At 40.9% G+C, this 24016-nt stretch overlaps 1 protein-coding gene across 1 annotated transcript in view; it reads left to right on the forward strand.

Moving 5' to 3' along the window:
- Positions 1-21965, forward strand: part of GRPR (gastrin releasing peptide receptor) — a 190901-nt gene extending 168936 nt beyond the window's left edge. The window contains exon 3 of the mRNA XM_089693653.1: positions 17463-21965. Coding sequence (XP_089549779.1) covers positions 17463-17855 — 393 coding nt within the window. The 3' untranslated portion in view covers positions 17856-21965. The remainder of the gene's footprint in view (positions 1-17462) is intronic.
- The last annotated feature ends 2051 nt before the right edge of the window (positions 21966-24016 follow it).

Below are 24016 nucleotides of genomic sequence, written 5' to 3' on the forward strand. Positions count from 1 at the left end.
CTTGTATTTAGCATGCCAAAGAATTGTAAATGATTGATTTTGTATGTTAACTATTTTCGAAGTGGCTTACGTACATATACATTGCCGGTTCTGAAGCTTTTTTTTTTTCAGAGGGCGATTTTTTGGTAAAGGTGATCTTAGCAGATAATTAGCCACTGGATCGCTTTTACAAGTGCAGGAGGAATCGTTCCCCTTCCCCGCCACTCTCCGTTACTTCTTTGGGCTCTCCTGTCCCACCAGGAGCCCAGCATGGAAGGCAGTGGTTTTGCCAGCTTACCATAGAGCTGATTGGCATGAAGAATATCCCCGAGCATCTCTATGGTATATGAAACCAGAAGCAATGGATATTTAGGCTCAGTTCACACCAGTGCGTTTTTTAGTGCTTTGTGCAGAAACGCACTACAGTACATTTAACATGGTTTCCTATGGAACATGTTCACATCTATACTTTGTTGAGCTGCTGTGTTTTTGGAAAGGGTCAGAGACTTTTTTAAAAGCAAAAAACAGCATTTCTGCTACAATAGAGTTCAATGGAGAATCTGTTGAAATGCATGGTAGTGCATTTTTTATGTGTTTTTGACGCATTTTTCATTTTGCATTTTTACTCTGCCCAGCAGAAAAAAATCCAGTTGAAAAAAAAAAATATATATATATAAAAAAAAAAACAAAACTAAACAAAACACAACAAAATCGCGGCAAACACACGTGTAGAAAAATGCAAAACGAACTGTGAAAAGCACTGCAAAACGGACAAAAAGCAAACTGCATAGGTGTGAACAGAGCCTTAGTCATTTCCGGTTTCAGTCTTTTGTCTACAGGCCATTACTGGCAAGGTAAAGCTTTGGATTGAACCGATCTGAGTTTGGTCCAGAGCTTTCAAGGGCAGAAGAGAGTTCTGTGGTTTAATAGACTCCAGACGTCTCAGTGAAGAGGACCCATTACTGCCGATTGCTATCTCAATGAATTTTTACATTCCTTGGGATGACAATAAAAGTGATAAAAAAAATAATAAAGGAACAGTGTAAAAGCACCCCTGGCCCTCTGAGCTCATGCGCAAGGGTGAATGCATACGTAGGGCAAACATGCAAATGTAAACTATGCTCATACTACACATGTCAAGTATTGTCGTGAACTTTATAGCAAGAGCAAGTGTAGCACTAGACCTCCTATGTAACTCTAAACTGGTAACCTGTAAATGCATTTAAAGCACCACCCTTGAAGATTTTTAAGTACCATAGTTTGGTGACATTCCATGAGTATGCACAATTTTAAAGCGTGATGTTAGGCATCTGTTTACTCAGTGTAACATCATCTTTTATTTTTTACCAAACAATTAGGTATTATATTGTGTTTTTGTGCATTAAAATTCATTAAACGCTTGAGGGGCGTGTCCAAGATGGCGACCGGACGAGTCGCATGACAGGGAGCTCCGGCGGGATTCCTCTCCAACCTCGGGCATCCAGGTCGTATAGGAGGGCGGGGGCGAGCGGGTTACTCACCCGTCCCTGCTGCAGTGCGGTTGGGAAGTCTTGAGCGCTTCGGGCGCCGTCCTGCGGTGACGACCCGGAGCGGCCTGCTGCGGCTAGGTGCAGCCGCGGCATCCTCCTACGGATCAGCTGGTGGTGGTGAGTCGGGAGCGGGAAGGGGGACGGCTGGTCACCCCCCCTTCCGCGCGTGCAGGGAGCAGCTTACTTGTCTCCCCTCTGGGTCTGGCGATCCGCGCCGGAGGGGCATCATCATCTTCCTCCCTCCCCCCCATCAGTGACACAGGGGTGGTGAGGCCTAGTGCGGCCCAGTGAGCACAGATCCTTCACCACCAGAGCACAGATTGAAGGTGATCCTAATCACGGTCAGCGCACTACCCAGGCACCTATACCTCCTCCCAAAGTCTTCTGTCAGTAGTCCAGGGCCCATCGGGGCAGCCCCCACACAAACCCAGGGACCACCGGCACATGGTAGAGGCCTTGCTATAGCCCACACAGCAGGGAGCTGTGCTGAGGTTAGGCCTACTGAAGATTCTTCCCCTGTAGATTCATATAGAGAGACGACAGTGATAATCACTATATCCACACAGCAATATTCAGTGTCTCCCCTGCTTTGCCTATCCTCCCCAGCCCGTGGAGGTTTTCAGTGCGAATTAGGGCGTGTTTGCATCTACCTACCCACATCTTCATTTTCCTGTTTTGGGGGTTCCAGCATGACCCCAAAGAAAATGGCAACTTAATACCCTGAGCCTTGACACACGTAGGTGGGGCTACGCTTACATGACAAGGAATCGCTGCTAAAATGGGGAAAGCAGACAGGAAAGCTAACGCTCCTCGCTCCAGATCCCCACGCCGTACAGGTGGTCCTGCTAATCGAGGCATCCCGGAATTATTCCGTTCTCTCACTCCGGATCAAACAGATTCTTCCACCCTTGCCTCCCCACTACATTCGCCTGCAAAAGAAATTCCCTCGCAGCCAATGAGCTTGTCAACAGCTACTGCACCTGGACGCTCTGATCCTCCCCCTCTCACCATGGGGGATTTGAAAGCGATTGCATCAGATATTAAAGGGACCCTTTCTGCGGCGATAGCTGAGTTACATATCGACATGCAGGCAGTGGCTCACAGACTGGACGCAGTAGAAGACACAGTTCATATGCAAGGTCTTGCTTTTCATGATATGCGCACGCAGGTTGACTCGCACACCTCGCACTTAAGAGAGCTCGATCGTCACATTGAAGACCTGGACAATAGGGGTAGACGACATAACTTAAGAGTGCGCGGTGTGCCTGAAGCAATAGAGCCTAGCCAATTAACCCAAGCTATTTTATCTATCTTTAATGATCTTTTAGAAAGGCTGCATGAATCTCCAATTGAGTTCGAGCGCCTACACAGGGCTTTGCGGCCTAAAGGCAGAGATTCTGACCCACCGAGAGATATAGTTTGCTGTCTCGTCGACTTCCGCCTTAAAGAGGATATTTTACGCAGAGCTCGAGACAAACAACGCTTGCTATACCAAGACGTTGAAATCAAATTGTTTCAAGATCTCTCCCATCTCACCCTGCAACGCAGGAAAGACCTGCGCCCGCTTCTAGATATACTTCGCTCTAAAGGTATTGCCTACCGTTGGAAGTTCCCGTTTGGCCTCTCTGCAACACATTTAGGGAGATCTGCTCTCATGAGATTTCCGGAAGATCTTGCACCATTCTGTGAAACCATGAATATCCCACTACCGGTCATACCTAATTGGTCCAATGACCCTATTCGACAAGTGCAACTAGATGAAGGCCCCATGGAGGCACAGTCTAATGGCCTCTCTACCGGAGACAGACGACGCAAATCATCTCACCAAACCTCAACTTCTCCGGTATGTAGAAGGCTCATTACCGGCGACAGTCTACCATCTTCACCTGCGCACCGCAAGGCACGTCATGAATGACTTCTCCTTGTTATCACTTCTCAATGCTTCTGAGTAAACACTCCCCCGTACCCTGAAGCTGCTCTACTGGTGGATCGTATGCGTTTAGGGGAAAGAAAAAGGAGAAAGAAAGAATTGTTTTTTTTTTAGTTGTTTTCTCTTTCTTTCTCTTTTCTGTTGATTTTAGCCAAGGTTCCATTATACGCTTTATTTGACATCATTCATACTTCTGAAGCCTGGACTTAAGGGTATGTGTATCGCATCACATTGTCAAATTTTATATGTATGCTGTCTATCTGTGGTAAATGTTGGTTTTGTTGGCATATATCAGCTAAGGTATCCTATTGTGTGATAAAAAAGAACGAGGTGGGGATAAGTTTTCTGGTGGCCTTGATTGTGCACCTAGGGGTGTTAAAGATTATCTGCTTGGTCGGTAAGGGTCTACCACATTACCTTACGAACCCTGCCGGTTACAGGAGTGAAGTTAGGCTTGAGTTCCGGGGACATGGGCTAGGCCCTCTTTTGGATTGTTGCCTTCCTCTCCAAATCCCAATGTAGGGGTACATGGTGCACTTGGATGGGGAGTCTCTGGGATCCTAGGTTTTATGTTTCTTAGGATCATGGTTCCGCAATGTTCCTTGTCATGATCTTGGAAACAGATTCTGTGGGAGCATTGAGATTTCCGGACTAGCCTTTACATTTATTTTACCTATCCTTAAGGTGGCAGGGGATATTGGCTTACGCAGATCAATCTCGTAATATGTTGTGTCTCTCGCTCCTGCTGTGCCTTGAGAGATGATATAATGGGGTTGATTCATAGGACTCAATGCCATTTTTTTTTGTACCATTATACAAACCTTCCCCTGACCCTTCTCTTATAGTTGGATCAAGGTAGACAAAGTATTCGTTTGATACTCGCACTATTCCTTCGCTCTTCCTAAATTGTTCTCTCCCTACATAGCATTTGGAATACCTTAATTGCCAATGTGGTTTCTGACAGGTTACATACCCTCTATCTAGCTATGATTATGATGGTGTTTTAGATTTGAAATTTGGGATCGTTCTATTTGATATTCTCGTTTATAGTTCACTATGTAGACGGGTCCAACTTGGCCCTACACAGTTACCTGTTTTGACTGGGGGCTTGTGTTGGGTCACGGATCGTGGACTCTTCCCCTCTAATAACCTATCTATGTTTAGTGGGTGGTGGAGAGTGAGGCACTAAACAAGTTTCCTCGTTTGGAACTAAGATCTACATTGTATCTGGGAAAGGGTGACTGACAATGTTTGGTCGGTGACCTACTTCCTAGAACAATCATAAGTGATGTTATTGCTACTGTTATGCACTGTTTCATGTAAAGTAAATATTAGTAGTTGAAATGCATATGGCCTATGATGACCACTTTCAAGTGACTCACTTACTTAATAGGCACGGTTTAATGTACCTTTCAGGTTAAGACAGTTTAGAGATTACTTTATGGTTAACTGATGACATAACTTATCAATACTTAAATTTATGGTTCACGCAACTGAACTTTACATTTTCTGGAGCTGGCCAAAGTTTTCTGATGTATATCCATAACGTACAGGTCTTCTCCTTAGATATGCACTCTCTACCGTACCTAACATTACACATCTTTGTTTATGAGCCTTGATGTGGTCTAGGTGCTTACCTATAATATTTTGCTTAATATGCTGTTACTTCTTTTACTTCTAGTCTGCATACTCCCCCTGTTACACACCTCTCATCTCTCGATACAAATTAGCTACTTCCCACCTACGTATATGTGTCAAGGACGCCTCATGTTGGATTATTTCCCCTCTACACCTTTTTATTCAGGAGAGTTTGGCCTCTTTCAGATTGTACTTAACATTGCCAATTCGGCCGTCTCTGGGTTTGACACTTCTCCGACTGTAATTTCAGACTCCCAGCTATCATATTGCTAACAACTAAGTATTGGGAGTTGTATTATGAGAAAGAATAGCTGGACTATTCTGCCTCTGGATTCTAGTCTTTACAGGAAATTGAAAGAAGATAGCTCAATACATGAATATGGGTTTATATGACATACACCTGACACTTCTCTTCTTCTTTGCCACATTCCTTGACTCTTTCCCGTAATAACTTCTCCTCTTCTCCAACATTCTGAAACTTTCTACTAGCCTTTTTCTAATCTGTATACTAGTCTCTTTCCCCTCCTCATCACCTTCCCTGTCCTCCCTTAACCCACCCCCCTCTATACCCCCCTCCCTTCCCCCCCCCCCCCCCTTTTTTCTTTTTTTTTTTTCTCTCTCCCTGCTGCTGTGATACTCATCTGGTATACTTATAGCCCTTAAGCAACCCTTTTGGGTAAATGACATGATGACTACTAACCACATATCTAATCGGTCGACTCGTACACTCTCCGTGGCCTCTCTTAATGCAAGGGGCCTAAATATACCTGAAAAACGTTCGCAACTTCTCACTTATATGAAAAGCCTTCATGCAGATGTGCTCTTTATCCAAGAAACTCATTTTCGGGCAGACCAAGTCCCTAGATTCTCAAATATTCACTATCCCACGGCATATCATTCAGCTAATGCGGAGGTGAAGGCCAAAGGGGTATCCATTTTATTCTCTAAAACGCTCCCGTTTGAACTTACTGAATCGCTCGAGGATCCTGAGGGGAGGTTCCTTTTTCTCAAAGGCACCCTCTTTAATAAACCACTTACCTTAGTCAACATTTACAGTCCCAATACAGCACAGGTATGTTTTTTTCGTAAAATCGCCAAGTTACTTGCTACGTTTCAATCAGGTATCTTGATTTTTGGTGGCGATTTTAATGTAGCGCTGAATCCATTGGAAGATACCTCCTCAGGGGTCTCATCCATTCCATTCAAAGCACTTAAACAAATAAAAATTGAACTGAAAGATCTTCTCCTACATGATACCTGGCGTACTCTTCACCCATCGGGCAAAGACTATACATTTTACTCTGCTCCTCACAACCGCTATTCTAGAATAGACTATTTCTTCATCTCGCAAAACGATCTATATACCCTGAAGTCTGCCTCGATCGAACCAAAGATCCTTTCGGATCATCATCCAATTATGATAACCTTGCAATTTCCGGATACACCAGGTATTTCCAAAATATGGAGACTGGACCCATTTCTCCTTACGGATGCATCGGTTGTCCCCCAGATCCGTGATGCCCTGAAAAACTATTTTCAGGAAAACACATACATGGAAACGTCCCCTCTCATACGGTGGGAAGCACACAAATGTGTGATACGTGGTCTTCTAATGTCTATCTCAGCAACACGAAAACGTCAGGCTCTAGCATCGTTCAACTCTTTATTGCATAAAGTTCGTACACTTGAGTGCTCTCATAAACGATCAATGGCCTTAAGATGCGCTACTGAGCTAGAGCACGCACGTAAACAACTCCGCGAGTTAGTGGAAAAGAAAACGAAACGCAATTTTACTCTACAACAAAAACTTTTCTATGAACATGGCAATAAGAGTGGAAAATTTCTTGCCCGGGCTTTACAATCTAAAAAAGCTGCTCGGCACGTATATCTGCTCCATTCTAAATTTGGTAACTCACTGAAATTGTCGTCGGATATTGCGAAGGAATTTGAGGAGTATTATTTTAACCTTTATAACTTACCCCTACCATCCAAACCAACAGGTGATACTAGGCCACGTAAGACCATTATACAGCAATTCCTTAAACAATATCTTCCTAAATCGATATCTAGATCACAAGTGAAGGATTTAGAGGGAGCTCTGACGTCGCATGAACTTCAACAAGCTATTGCGCAATTGAAACCGGGTAAAAGTCCAGGACCTGACGGTTTTACCAATTCTTACTACAAGTCTTTTCTTGACGTCTTGGGGCTTCCATTTCTACAGGCCTTCAACTCACTAGACACGCCAGGGCAGTCTATGCGCCATCTTTCCGAGGCTCACATCACGGTTATACCCAAAGAGAATAAGGACCATACATCACCTGCAAATTATCGTCCGATCTCTCTATTGAATGTTGATCTAAAGATTTTTGCCAAGATTCTGGCTACCCGTTTGCAACAGGTAATAGATTCCATCATATCACCGGACCAGGTGGGCTTTGTTCCAGGGAGAGAGGCCAGAGATAACACTATAAGGGCCGTGAATATACATCATTGGTTAACCCAAAATCAACGATCTGGATTCTTTCTCTCGTTAGACGCCGAAAAGGCGTTTGACAGACTAGCATGGGATTACCTAGAGGCAGTTCTGATTGGCATTGGACTACCTTTGCGTTTTTTGTCATTTATTCTGTCTTTATATAATGCCCCCACAGCACGAGTGCGAGTGAATGGCTGCCTTTCGGATTCCTTTTCAATCAGCAATGGGACTAGACAGGGATGCCCACTATCACCCCTCTTATTCATTCTTACTCTGGAACCTTTCTTGAACTGCATAAAAGATAATGATAACATTAAGGGGATTTTGATCAATGGCAAAATGCATAAAGTGGCAGCCTTTGCTGATGACGTGTTACTTTTCTTGACTGACCCACATATCACGATACCTAATCTGTTACAAGATTTCAAATTATTTCAGTATTTGGCTAATTTTAAAATCAACTTTTCTAAATCCCAAGCGCTTAATATATCATTGACTCCAGATGTGATTAGACAGGCGACACTAAATTTTCCCTTTACCTGGCAACGTGAAGCTATCACTTACTTAGGTATCCAACTACCATCCCATCTTACAGAACTGTATACAAAAAATTTTCTTCCCCTCTTACGTAACATCTCCAAAGACCTCCAGACATGGAACAAACCTTGGTTCTCGTGGTTTGGTAGAGCAGCAATTCTTAAGATGAACGTGCTCCCCAGAATATTATATTTACTACAGACAATACCAATTCAATTGCCAAATTCGTTCTTTCAATCGTATAAAACGCTCTGCTCCTCCTTTCTGTGGTATAATAAACGTCCAAGAATTAGCTATGCCCAACTCACTATGCCCAAGCAGAATGGAGGTATTGGATTACCAGATATTAACCGTTATTACAGAGCTTGCCACCTAGCCAGGTTAGTAGACTGGACCACGAATCACATTCCTAAGGTCTGGGTTGGTTTGGAGGCTGATTTTTCTCAGACGCCTCTTTCTACCTCCCCATGGCTGAAAACTTCCCACGTCCCTTCTGAGTTTCGGAGTCATCCACTTATAGGTCCCACATTACGCTGTAGCTCACAATTATTCCAGAAAAAAGAACTTTCTTCCTCTCCGAGCCCTTTCACTCCGATCAAAATGAATCCAGACTTTGTTCCAGGGATGTCTCCAACATTTCTCGCTGGGTATAACCGTGATGATAACCTGACAGTACGTCAACTCTTCAAAGATTCTAAGCTCTTATCTAGCGAAGACATTACTCGGGCGTGGCCCTCCATCACTCTAACGCCTTGGATGTATAGACAATTACACCACTTTTTGCGTAACTCCCCACATTTACAGGATTTGTCAAGATCGCTTACTGCATTTGAGAAGCTCTGCTTTACAGACTCCCCTCAGCGGCATGTAATATCTAAGATATATTCTTTTTTGGAAAGTTCCAATACCTCTCATTTGCAGAGGGCTTGTTTAGCCTGGCAACGTGATCTACAAATCCCACTCTCTCCAGAGGACTGGGACCGGATTTATGATCACATACATAAAGGTTCCATGTGTGTTTCTACACAAGAAGGCAACTACAAAGTATTTTCCAGGTGGTACAGAGTTCCATCTGTGCTTCATAAATTTGATCCTAGTGTTCCTAACTTATGCTGGAGAGGTTGCCAGGCAACAGGCACTCTTTTGCATATATGGTGGGAGTGCCCGCAACTGCAGCCCTTCTGGAGAAATGTTTTGGACATAATCGCACAAGTCACTACATACGCCCTAGACTTTACCCCAGCACAATGTCTACTCCATCATTCCTCTCTTCCTGTGAAGACCTATCGTAAGTCGCTTGCTTTACACATGATAAATGCGGCAAAACAGTGTATTCCTGTTCATTGGCGATCAGACCATATTCCCACCATGCGAGAGTGGATTCTTAGGATCAATAAGATCGCGGAAATGGAGGAGCTGATCTCAGTGGCGAAAGAACACCCCGAGCGATTCAGGAAGACATGGGCATGTTGGACTCACTTCCTATCTACTGAGACTTATCATGGCTTAATGAAGGAATGAGCGAGCAGATTTGGTAAACTGGAGAACCTCTAGATCTTTCACCCCAGGAATAATTCCTTTACTGGACTTTAAAGAGATTATAACCTTAATTTAAGACAGCATCTGTTATAACCAGGCCGATACTATGTGATGTGATTGGTTTAGTTATACTTATTTAATTCTAATCCCCAACTCCCCCCCCCCCCCCCCCCCCTTTTTTTTTCTTTTTTTTTTTTTTTTTTTTTTTTTTTTCTTCTCTCTCCCCCCCTATTTATATGTCTTCCTTATCCCACTCCTCCTCACTCTGATATTACTTCCCATACTCCTTTTCCATTTCCACTCGAGTCTCTTTCTTTTCTTTTCTTTCTCGTTTTAGCAACCCTTTTTCTCATATTCTAAATAGCAATATTATTTACAAGGATCAGAACACTTCTAGATGTACAAGTGTGATAATACTTTAGAAAATTAACCCACGATTTTTGGATACGGATATAGCAGACATATGTGCCTTGAGATAATTCGTTTGTCTTGCGCCTCATAGTCTTGCTGCTTGAGCTCTCTCTACATAGAGACTACTGTATACCATATTTATCGAACATTACAGATGGTAAATATTATTACTATGGTTATACTTTTTGCATATGCTTTATTGTGGGAATTGGATGCATGTTGCTCTAAAATCTATTCTAACGTCCTATTCCCGTCTGCGATACGGGAGAACATATATGAAGATGTGCACGGACTGCGATCCGTATCTGTCTATGATCTGTTTTGTCTTTCTTACTTCAATAAAACTTTTTTGGAATAAAATTCATTAAACTGTATTTTTTTTTGTTGAGTTTGAAAAACCACTGCGCAAATACCGTGTGACATCCCACCATTTTGTTCTCTAGGGCTTCTGCTTAAAAAGAAAAAAAAATATATATATATACATATACAGTATATACCGTATTTTTCGCCGTATAAGACGCACTTGACCATAAGACGCACCTAGGTTTTAGAGGCAGAAAACAGGAAAAAAAAAATTCTGAACTAATGGACTGCAGACACAGTACAGGAGATGACCAGAGACTGCAGACACAGTACAGGAGATGACCAGAGACTGCGGACAGCACAGGGATGACCAGAGACTGCGGACAGCACAGGGATGACCAGAGACTGCGGACAGCACAGGGATGACCAGAGACTGCGGACAGTACAGATGACTGCTGACCTTTGGGGAGGTGGGGAGCGGGTACCTGAATTTGACAGGTACCCGCTCTTACTTCCGCAGAGTTTTTGTTTGATCTTACCTGTTGCTCGATCCAGCCGCGCGCTGTCTTCCCGGCTTCTGTAATGGCGCTCGGCATGAGCGAGAAGCACAGTGCACATGAGCGAGAAGCACTTGCGCTTTGTGATTGGTCCGGCGGCTTCTGGGATCTGTCATGTGTCCCAGGTACCGCCTTACCATTCACAAAAAGCACCACTTCTTGCGCATGCGCACTTGGCACCCGGCTGTCATGCCGAGTGCCCACACTACAGAAGCCCGGAAGACAGCACGCTGCTGGATAGAGGAACAGGTAAGGTCCCGCTGCAGAGCTGAGCGGCTGGCCCGGTATTCTGACACGGCCGTGGTGGAAATACCGGACTGGCCGCTCCATATTCGCTCTATAAGACTCACTGACATTTCCCCCCCAGTTTTGGGGAAGAAAAAGTGCGTCTTATACGCCGAAAAATACGGTACTGTTTGGGGGATGTACCGTAAGTAATTTACTGTAAAAAAAAACAAAAAAAACTGATCTTTAAATGTAAACAAAAAGTATGAGAAAAGGCCTAGTCTTAAAGTGAGTGCAGCTGTATTGACCTTCAATAACGACAGTTTCATTTTGAATGAAAGTTGTACTGCGCCACAACATGCAGCACAGGAAAAATCTTAATAGAAACTCAAAGAAAAATTGGACTTTTTAGGTGCCAAATTTTACAGCATAAATATAGGTTTTACATGAAATCATTTTTATTACATACAGTTGAATTTACAACTCAGAAATTGTTAAAATTAAAGACATCTGGCTAAATATGATACATTTGTACCACAATACAAACACATATATCAACGTTATATATCAACGTTTCATCTGTCTTGAATCAAAGTTTCAGCTGTCATAATTCCTATGCATAAACGATCATCATTGGTGGTTTCAACATGTTTCGCTCTTGCACTTCATCAGGAACCACTCAGGAATTAATGCACACGGTATGAAAATAAATGTACACATATTAGATATAACAATAATCCATATCATGACTAGTATCTGTGTGTTATTATTCAGACAACTTACCATCTCCAACCACCCACATGGATGGGGAGCCCAAGGGTCCAACCCAAAGGGAACTCCCTCCGACACCCACCCTGCCCAAATATGGATCAAATGGCCAGTCCTTGCTGAACCAGCCAAATCTGCCAAAGTATGGCCAGCTTAATTCTGGCAATCATTTTATAGTAAAATTGTATTTGTTAACCATTGCTTTTTCTTCATTCAAATGTTTGGTGGAGCAACAACTGAGCCTCCTGACCATGCATTAACAAGTATTTTTACCTACAATAGTGGTCACTGATTGTTTGTAGTTAGGTGATCCAAAGGAGTCTGTTTATCACCAAAGATTAACACACCTTTCACCCAAGATCACACATTTTTCTAATAAAATCCTTAAATAAAACATTGATAAATAGACTCCTAAATGTGGTTTGATATTGTATACTGTATATTGTGGTGATCAGTAAAATTCATTGTTTAACTACAGTCTAACCTAGTGGTCTCCAAACTATGGCCTGAGGGCCGGATGCGGCCCTTTGCTTGCTTTCATCTAGGGTCATTATTCCCCCTGCTGTCAGCAACGGTGGAGCATAGTTCCTGCCCCTGACACCTACAATGGGGTACTATTCCTCCCACTGACATCAATGATGGCACACTATTCCTTCCACTGACACCAACGAAGGGGCACTATTCCTCTCACTGACAACAATGGGGCATTATTCCTTCCATTGACACCAATGATGGGGCACTGTTCCTTCCACTGACACCAACAAGGGGGAAACTGTTTACTCCTACTGACACTAAGACATTTTCTACTCCAGCTGGCCACAGTCTGGCCCTCCTAAAGTTTGGAGGACAGTAAACTGGCCCTTTGTTTAGAAAGTTTGGAGACCCCTGGTCTAAACCAAAGGGAATTCATTCTCCAAGATTACCACCATCTCTTCAATTCAGCTCTTCAGCTACAGTAATAATCTATTAGTTTTCTGTACCGATGGCTAAATGACAGAACAGGGTAATGCTCATGCATTGTTTATGCATGAAAAGCTTTCCCTATAAATTCTCATATAATTACATTATTGTACAGTAGAATTTTATCTTAACAGAATCCTGCACATTGGCATTGTTCTTTGTTTTAGCATATTTTACTATTGAAGTCTAAATTGTGCAGAAGGCCTATTTAACCTCTGCCCCAAGCTATTTGCATAAAATGGAATAATTAATTGGGCAGCACAGTGACTAATTGGTTAGCACTTCCACCTGGCACCACCTGCCTGGAGTTTGTGTATTCTCTCTGTGCCTGCGTGGGTTTCCTCTGGGTACTCCGGTTTCCTCCAACATTCCAAAGAAATGCTGGTAGGTTAACTGGATCCTGTCTAAATTGGCCCTAGTATGTGTATGTATGAATGCAAGTTAGGGACCTTAGATTCTACGCCCCTTGAAGGTTAGGGACTGATGTTAATGTATAATAAATATATATGTAAATTGATAACACTATATAAGTACCTGAAATAAATAAAATAAAATTAGGATAATTGCTTGTGTGGGAGTTCAGCCCCATATACACAATTAGAATATCATACGGAAAATGCCACTTTTAAAGCAATCGTATGATAATCTGATCGTTACTACACAGCAATTGTAAAAAAAAAATAGAAGGGACAAGCATGAAAATTTTTATAGTAAAATACTGAAACAAACGATTTTAGTTTAAACAGTACAGTAGTCGTCCAAAAATACAATACAAATACATTATATTCTTCATAATTTTTATTCTGTTGTTAAAGAATTTTCATAGCTTTAGTAACCTCTTCACTTTTGATGAGACTAACATGCAGAAAAAAATGGACAATCATTCGTCCGATATTCTAAACATGTATATGGGGCATTAGGCAAGCCTTAGATTATACCATTTTCTTTATATCCACCATGGGTGGAAGAAAAGAAAATTGCTTGATTCCTCCAGCAACACAGTCAGTGTTGATGAGGGAATCCCTCCCACAGCGCTTTTGTGTTCTGCTGGCTGGGAGCCTTCTCAGCCTGCAGAACACAAAGATCACTGCTAGCAGTTATAGCTACTGGTAGTGACTGTGTACAAAAAATCTGACAGGCTGGTTGTACTGAAATTGATTGATGGACAATCAACTTGCCCATACATTGATTGAATCTTAGTCGGTCCTTGCTGAACCAGCCGAGATTCAATCTATCTATGGTTGGCTTTAAGCTGGCCCAGCGAAAAGCTTGTGACCGATTTATTGAAGAATTATATTTACAGACTCATTAGTATGCACAGACCTGTAAAAACAGTTTTGTAATGTAGTTAGCATATTAAGAAAAAAATTAAATACATTGTAAGATCAATTTTAGATGGAAGTCTTTTATAAGTAGAAATGGGTGTGGCTTAACAATTACAAAATATACTAAGGGGTTCATTTATAATGGAGAGCAAGTATCGCTATCTATTGTCAGTTGGGTAACACTCCATACTCTGGTCCATTCATAGAACACAGGTTGTGGTGTAAAGCATGTTGTGTGTCATGCTAAATGTTTGCTGCTTTTCTTCTCTTTGCATTGTTGTAATCCAGTCCATTTATTTTGAATTGAATTGAACATTTTAATATCTGCAACTTTCTTTATCTGCGGTGCAGCACAGGGTTTAAATTATTCACATTTTATGTGTTTTGTGTGTTTTGGTAGGGCATATTCACACTGCTGCATTGCATGTGTTGGTGTGCTGTGATGTCATTAATTGTAAATGTCACCCCAACACACCTTCCAAATGCGCAATGCAACATGCAGCAATGCACTTCCATGTGCTGAGGTGCACTGTGCTAGTTTAACATGCTAAAGGGGACATTTTTGGGCCATTGTGGTGCTTTAGGTCCTTTTAATTAATGGGCTGCCTTAATGCAAAGCTCGTTAATATGAGATAACATGCTGCAATGGGCTGTCATTGTGTGAATAGGCCTTAAGGTATGTTGGGATACCTTTCAAAATAAAACACATTTTACCCCACATTACTGCAATGCATAAATATGCATCTTGTTGCCCTTTGCCTCATATGCAACATACTGTCTGATACAGTGAAAGTGATAAAAACAGCCAGTATATACTATTCCCTGTTGAATCACTAACACCATTACTTAGTGGTTTATGGTGATATGGACAACGTGAAGAATTGTTTCTGTACCGGTTAGATGCCACATTTATTAGATGCATGCTTTGTCAATTAAGGCAAGGAATAATGTTTTGAAGTCCCAATTAGTGATTTTATGCCAGGGTAAAAAAATTGTCTCATTTCATTTTACTGTGATTTATACAACAGATAGGCAGTCTCCTCTAATCTTTGCACAATTATCTTTGTTGTTATATTGGGTGAACACATTTCTTCATCTCAGATTGAGTACACTTAGAAGTATTAGAATACATTGCTAGCTACTAACCTAATTTTCTCTCCTGACAAAGGCTGGTGTGCTTTGATAAATCTTAAAACAGGTTGTTAGGAAATAAATATAATTGAACCAATACAGAATAGAACACAGTGTATGCTAAGTCTTTTTTTCTATAAAATGCTGACACTGAAAACATACAGACCAATACTTTATTGGTTTATTTTCTGTTTTGTGTCTTTTTTTTCTTTGTTCTTGTAATTTATAATCTGCCATTTAATAAAGACCTATAAAATATACAGTATATACATTTTACCTATATTGTATGCTCTGCATCCTTCTTCCTAAATACATCTATAAACAACTGAACAGTCTATAAAGGTTGTTAATATATGAGTCTGCCATTTAAACAAGACCTTTTAATATACATTTTAACTTTATTGTAGGCTCTGGATCCTTCCTCCTAAATAAATATGCTGTATAAACAATAGGAAAGCCTATAAAGGTCCATAAGATTCTGCTATTTAAATGAGACCTTTGATATAAACTTTCACTTTATTGTGGGCTCTGCATTTTTCTTCATACATAAATATATAAATGAAAGGACAGCCTATAAGTGCATAATATAGGAGTCAGCCCGATCTGTTTTTATTATGCATCTGCTTCTGTCGATAACTTCCTAATAAAAAGTGTTCATTGCTTTCTAGTGGCAATAATTTCAGTCTGATACATTTGAAGACACATGCGATTCAAAGGAATATACAATTTCATAAAACAATTGACTACTGTCTGTGATACTTTTATTTCATTTGCACTAACATCCAGGTTATCAGGACAAGTTTTCAGGGTGCGTCCTCTTTAGGCTTCGTTCACACTACTGCGACCTGAAAGTCGCACTACTTACAGTGAGACTTTGCCAGGCAACTTCAGTGTGATTTGCTGGCGACTTGAGGTTGATTTTGATGTGGCTTGGTGCGTGACTTTCTTGCCATGCGACGTTGCCTGGGTAATCTTCCTGTAATGTCAAATCCAAATCACATCAATATAGATGAGCATCCGACTTGGAGGCAACTTCCATTAAAGTATATGGACACAAGTTGGATAAAAGTCACCTTGAAGTAGTACAGGAACCTTTTCTAAAGTTGAAGTGACTTCAGTGGTGTTATAAAACATGTGGCCTGTTATGGCTAAGGAAGGGGGGGGGGCACTCGCTCATCTCCCCCCTTTCCTATGCTGCATGCTCTGATAAGGTTCTGGTATGAATTTGGGAGGGGGGGGGCATGCCACTCTTTTAAATTTTGGAATGCGGTTCCCCTTAAAATTGATTCCAGACCTAAAGGGCCTTGGATAGGAGGGTACTCTCACACAGTACCCTCAATTTTTAATTGCTGACATTTTTTTTTTACATTCAGCTGTCAAGAGGGGAACTCTGCTGACAGCTGATAAGTCATCAGTTGTTAAGGATGTGGCAGACTGCTTTGTAGCCCACTCCTTAGCAACCAACTATTCTTCAAATAGAATTCTGATCGGTTGATCAATTTTCAACCAATTCGAATTCTAATCATTCCAAAAATTCTAAATTACGTAGAAAATAAACTAAACAAATTCTGAAAATGAATAATGAAACAAAATTAGTATTATAACAAATATACCCAAAATGAAACTAAACTAATTTTTCCTTTCTGCGCATGGCTAGTCAATTGTTTTTGTAACAAATGAAATAAATACGGCTGCAATCACCTCAAGTACAATTACATGAGAATAACAGAAATAAACAGTGATTGGATTTAACGGAAACAACCAAAAATGTAAATACCTAAAAACAATGATGCTCTATTATTCCAATACTTTAGAATGCCAGTCTGGAGCAGGGGCCAGACCTTTAATAACATGTTACACCCTGAATATGGGTGTAACATATAAGATGTTACAAAAGGTGAACTTATCCTTTAAGGAGGGTAATATTTTCAACAGTCAGAATTCAAGCTGGAGTGAGAATTTGAGTTAACATAAACTTGATCTTCTGTAGCAGTCCAAGTCCTCTACCCAAGTTTCATATTCAGACCAATAACAAATATTGCTCAAAAATATGTTTGATTTTTCTGATGACCTGTCTTACTATATAATGATTCATGTGTGTTATACAATGTTTTCAGTGAACTTTATGTGACTATTCTTGTTTTTTTTTAGATTGAATCCCGAAAGCGACTTGCTAAAACAGTCTTGGTGTTTGTTGGACTATTTGCATTCTGCTGGCTGCCAATACATGTCATCTATATATACCGCTCCTACCATTATTCAGAAGTGGACACTTCCGTCCTACACTACATCACCAGCATCTGTGCTCGGGTGTTAGCTTTTACTAATTCCTGTGTAAATCCATTTGCCCTGTACTTGCTCAGCAAAAGTTTCAGGAAACAGTTCAACAACCAATTGTTCTGCTGCAGGCCCCGGCTCATTGTCAGATCGCAAAGCATGGGAAGGAGCACCACCAGAATGACCTCTTTGAAGAGTACCAACCACTCGATTGCCAGCTTCAGTCTGATTAATGGCAAACATATCTGTCACGAAGGCTGTGTATAAGATCCACATGCCATCTTTTCCTGGACATTTGAACACTTCCACGTCCTTACTTTGTATTTATGTATGTGTAAATAAGAGAAGTATTATGAATATCCACACAGGGTTTTTGTGTGTTGCAGGGAAATTTAGCAGATGTTGACAGTTGGTAACTCTCCAGCAATGTTTAAAGCAATCTGGTTACTTGGATAATGTTATCTCAGTGACAGGAGAACCTAAGAGCTGATATACCTAATTTTATCTTTTAAGACATCCCATTGAGCTCCCAAAGTCCAGGGTACTCTTTATACAATGGCAACCTTCAGTTCCAATATCTGTTCTTTGTGCCTCACCCAGCAGTATGGAGGCCTATATTGCAGGGTGTGGCACAGCTTCAACTTCCAAGCTGGAAATATGTGTTTGCATGCACAATGCCTTGACAGATTAAATGGTGTATGCTCAGATACAGGTACATGTTTTTAGGTTCTCATGTCATTTTTTTGTCCTCCGTAAGACAGGTGTACTTTGTAGGGACAATCAACTCACACAACACAAAACAATGTTTATAACATTTACAGATAAGTAGAAGCTCCATGTCTTGACATAACCTCAGATAATTTATGTTGTGTTAAGAGAGATGACCCAAAATAGGAATATGCTGCACATAATTCAACCCTAGCTTCTTAAAGGAGAATTCTATTTGGTAGAAAATAGAGATCCATAGCGTCTGGGACCTGTAACACAGAGTGAAAGGAAAGCTGCCAAAAGAACAATAGGAGGCATGGTGTCCTTCTTAAAACACTAGCTATTTGGCATTGTTGAATCACTGACCCAGAGCACGTGCACAAATCAGATGTTCTTAGTTCACTTGCAGCATGATTGCACATTGTTGGGGCAGCGACTCAGAGAGAGCTGAGAATATGAGGCAGCAAGGCAACTAACTTTTTAAAATAAAGCTACCATTGACAGCCGATGTATTTCACTCTTTTGGGCAACACTTATGTCAGAACCATTTCTCTCCTCATAAAAATCTGTGAAAATTTGAAAGTAGCTTGAAGCAGGTCAAGTGCAGAAGGAAAGGAGATTAACTACAAATGCCTTGAATTTGCAGTGATCATAAAATTATCTCAAACAGATGTCAAAAGGAAGATCATCAATACAGTCCAAAACCCAATGACACAGACCCTAGTATAAAGCTGAAGCCCCTGTATGCTTTAACTTTCACTACAGCAAGGTACTCTTATGATTGAAGCAACATTCATTGAATGTCTTGTTGAAGCACACATTCAGAAAAAAAATCAAGTATACAGAAGCTGACACTTAAAGTGGAGCTCCACCCAAAAGGGGAAGTTCCACGTTAAAGACTGGTCCCCCGCTCCCCATTGAGCATTGGAACCTTTGGGGAGCGGGTCCCCAATATTGACAGGTACCCGCTCCCACTTTCTCTGCGATCGCCTAGGCGATCAAAAGCGAAAGGTGTCCTCCCCCCTCCCTCCCAGTAGTCTTCTGGGACACATGACAGGTCCCAGAAGACTACGGGGCCATTCAGAAAAGCGCATCACTACTCGTGTATGCGCAGTGGGCACCTGGCTGTGAAGCCGCAAGCTGTCACAGCCGGGTGCCCACACTGAAGATGCCGGCTCCTGGAACACCAGACAGCTGGTGAAACAGGCTGCGGGGAGGACACTGCAGGATTGTGGGACAGGTAAGTGGCTGTTTTTTAAAAGTCAGCAGCTACAGTTTTTGTAGCTGCTGACTTTTATTTTTTCACAGTGCAGCTGGAACTCCACTTTAAGTTGGGTTGATTTACTAAAACTGAAGAGTGCAAAATCTGGTGCAGCTGTGCATAGAAACCAATCAGCTTCCAGATTTTTTTTTTGTCAAAGCTTAATTGAGCAAGCCAAAGTTAGAAGTTGATTGGCAAGCATGTGCTGCCACACCAGATTTTAGTAAATCAACCCCTTAGTATGTTTTATTTTATTATTTGGGTGTTTTCCAGTGGAGTCCTCCTTTAAGACTCATGGGGGTTTATTTACTAAAGCTGGAGAGTCCAAAATCAGACTCCCTTCTGCGTAGAAACCAATCAGCTTCCAGGTTTCATTGCCAAAGCTTCATTGAACAAGCTGAGGTTAGAAGCTGATTGGTTTCTATGCAGAAGGGAGTCTGATTTTGGACTCTCCAGCTTTAGTAAATAAACCCCATGGTGAACCCAGGGATTCTTACTGGGAAGAACACTTTCTCTGAAGGCTTGGCTCCTGCTAAAGCTGTAACATTTCAAACGGGGCCTGTGCAGCCATGTTGTCAATCTGGCAATTCATATATTTTTAGTGACCATCCAGCAGGAGATGGGTGACATCATTGCTTGATACCCCTACTTATGTCCATTTGGATTGTAGTCTTTTATTGTTAAGATCCTTGAGAAGGCAGAAACTGGTGCTTTGGATTTACTTTGGATCTGATAGTGGATCCATCAGCAGTTTTAAATATATTGGCACAAAAAAGTCAGTTGGTCAACTCCCTACTGTGGTTAGCAATGTCACCAGACCTTCCTGCACTATTCTCCTTCTCCTCATTCTCTTTTCAGTGACCTAAACAAAAATGATTTTGAGCTCAGTGTTTTTGGAGCATTCCACGTTATGGTATAGCCAAATGAGGGTTGAACCACATGACAAACTTTAGGCACTCTCAATTATTTCAAATTTGCTAGTACTGACCACAATGTCAGTAAGGTTTCTCCCTCTTTAAAAACAGGGCAGCATTTATAAGCTGCTAAGGCTGTTTGAGATGTATCTGTAAAAGTTGAATTGCTTTTTTAGTTATTATTTCCAATCCGATGAGCCTTAATGAAATCTAATCAATCAATGCATACACGATTATTCATTTAAGCAAATCGCTATTCTCTGAGTACATCCGTTAGTATCAGCTAGATACAATTTATCTTCCACTCATTTGATTTCAGTAGAATTAACTTCGATTGGCTGATTTACTCATGTTTGAATGGTCTGAATGTTTTCATGTAGATCTGCCTGACCAGTGGAGACTCGTGCACTTTTGGAAAGCAGATTCTCTGAATATACACAAAAACATACATGTATCTAGGTCAATAATAAACTGCTCAGGTTGCCCAGATCATAAATCAATTTGTTCCTCACTATACAAATGAATGCACTTTCCATATCTTACTTGCTTTTTTGCACTGCTTTAATAAATAAACATAGCACAAGTTATTTAAGATTTTAGATCTGTGGCTTGCTAGAATGGTGGCAATTGTAGTTGAACATTACTTGGAGAGTAACTGATTGCCAACATCTCTATTGTGAAGACAAGTTCTAGGATATTTGCTGCTATGAAGAAGATTAGTAAATGAAGCTGGTTTCAGGGAAAGTAAAACTAAAAACAATTTGCCCTTGTGAAAACATGACAAATGCACAATGTTTGCATGCAGGAAATGAGAGACTGAACACTGCAATCCACATTAGTGTGTCTGTTGTGTTTAGGAAAAGATGTTTTCTCAGGATCAGGATTGTATAGCAAATAAGTTCTGTCCTTATACATTCTACTATATTCAGCTTGAATAAGCTTTTTTGGCATGATGGTCCCTTAGACCTCCTAAAAGTGGGTCTGAAAAGTAAAAGCTTGGTGCTGTGTAGCTCTATAGATATAGAACACCGAAAAATGTTTCCATCACACCCCTAACTGATCTCACTCACCTGCAGTCCTTATTCCTTCTAAATGCTGGCCTGTCCTGCAGAATACTCTCTGGAATAGTGACCAAAATTATTTTAAATGATCTGTAAATCAGTGCAATCTGTATCCAGTACTTGTGCACTTACCATAAAAGGCCAACTTCACCCGAACCTAATGTTTCAGTTTTGCATGGTTCCTGCAAATATGATTGGATACTGACCTCTAGTATACTATTGTATTTCAGAGATTCATACTTGGGAAAAATTCCACATGGATTTCAAAATCCAGCCAACTGCTCTGCTATTATAAAACCACATATTGATAATTCTCTCCCACAGTGGATTTTCCTTAATGTACATAAAACAAATAGCTGTGTTTTTTAGCTGCAAGAGAGTAGCATCTTCTTTATTACCAAATTGGAGCACACATGAAAACTACAGCAAGCTATTGCAGTCTGTTTGAATGCACTGGTTCTCTCCTAAAACTGAAATATTAGTTTTGAGTAGAGTTAGCCTTTCAAGCAAAAGTTCTTCTTTTAAATACAGATGGTGCTCCTATCTGACCCTAGATAAAGATGTTCATAGTTCGACCCTCCCAAAAATCGCTTGCATCCTCAAATATCCTTTTAAGCAGTATGTTAGTTTTTGGTGCTGGCAACCCAATACCATAGTTCTTTGGGTACCAGAAATGAGCACAAATAAATCAGTACCCCTAAGTGTCCTTACCTCTGACCTATCACTAACTAACTGATAAAACCTTTGGTTTTCTTTAGTTTTGGATACAGTGTGGAAAGGTTGTAATTTCTGTAATTTTTTAGGGCCTTGTTGAGAAGATTTCCATGACTGTGGAAATATTCTCACCAAACAGAAGTGAGGGAAAATCTGTATTGGACACATAGTCATAAAAAAGGCTGATTGGGATTTTTGCCTTCCCCTACTCTACTCTACTGAGTCCCTTGCTGGGAATGTATTCATTTTTCCTATCCTGGTGACAGCAAAGGTAAATCTCTGCAATTGAGTCCCAGACATTAGTAAAAATCTAACCTTTCCCTTATTATTCAAAAATGTAAATAAAAGTTTGGCTGGACATACGCTTTAATGCTTCCAGAACCCTATTACTTCATCTAACCACTAAAATAACCCATAACTCTCAGATTGCACCTGAAAACTAAGGGATCTATGTGTAAAAATGTTGCTGTACAAATGTGTAAAGCATTCACACAGTCCTACAAAACTTGCCAGATTTTGTGTAATATTATTATCATTATTATTATTATTATAAAGAATTTATATAGCATCAACAGTTTGTGCAGAGCTAAACAACATAAGAGCAGACAGTACAATTACAATACAATTCAACCCAGGAGGAATTAGAGGGTCCTGCTCATTAGGGCTTACAATCTAAAAAAGGGAGGGTCAAGTGATATAAAAGGTAATAACTGTGGGGATGTGCTGATGGAGAAAATGGAAATACAGTTGTTGGTGGAGCTGGCATAGGCTTCTCTGAAGAGAGGGGTTTTCAGGGATAGCCTAAAAGTGGACAGAGTAGGAAATAGATGGACAGAACAGAGTAGGGAGTTCCATAGGATGGGAGAGGCTCAGGAAAAGTCCGGGAGGTGAGCATGGGAGGAGGCAACAAGGGAGCTAGAGAGCAGGAGGTCTTGGTAGGAATACAGAGAATGGTTTGGCAATATAGTTATCTCCTATGATGATAAGTGCCATCTAATGGCCATAATGTCTTTTTCCAGATTAGGACATTTAAAAAAAAAATGAATTATGGCCAGTAGATGGTGCTTATCATCATAGGAGATTATATTTTACAGAAATTATAGCAAGTTTCTTGGGCCAATGTGAATGCTTGTCACAATTGCACAGCAGTTTTACATTTAGCCCCCTTAATGTTAACCCTTACACTAACCTTTAAATGTAACCCCTACCAATTAAAGTGGACCTTTTACTATCTTTACACGTCACTAGATAAAAGGACTGTACCTGGGAGAATGATGTCATCAGTCAACTGCCCAATTAATTACTCAGAATGTAGCACTTGTTTATACTTGTGTTGGCCCTCTGAAGCGTGTTCTGTGGTGGATTGCTTTTCAAAAGGCATTTGAAAAGTGTTGAGGAGGTGCAATGTCACATCCTCACTGCCTGTTTTAACCCCTAAAAGCCTTGCGTGGTGGTTGCAGCACAGCCCAATAAAAGTGTCAGCAAGGGTAATTTTTGCAAAGAATTTCAGGGAAATGAATTTAGCATGGAGTGCTGATCCTGAACAAAGATACTAGAGTAAACTCCAAAAATGCAACCTGCACCATACCATTTAACTGTAATCTCTTAAACCCTAAGCTTAAACCCTTAACACAACACAAAGCAAACTCTAACATATTGGTAATACTGGCCATACATGTAGTCATTTTAAGGAAATTCCAGCCACTTACAATCAGTTTTCAATTGCTAATAGCATAGAAAGGACAAAGACAACCTACCATTAACTAGATT

This window comes from Staurois parvus, unplaced genomic scaffold (assembly GCF_062004578.1).
Source record: "Staurois parvus isolate SC_StPar_1 unplaced genomic scaffold, SC_StPar_1.0 ptg000635l, whole genome shotgun sequence".
In the NCBI taxonomy this organism is placed as follows: domain Eukaryota; kingdom Metazoa; phylum Chordata; class Amphibia; order Anura; family Ranidae; genus Staurois; species Staurois parvus.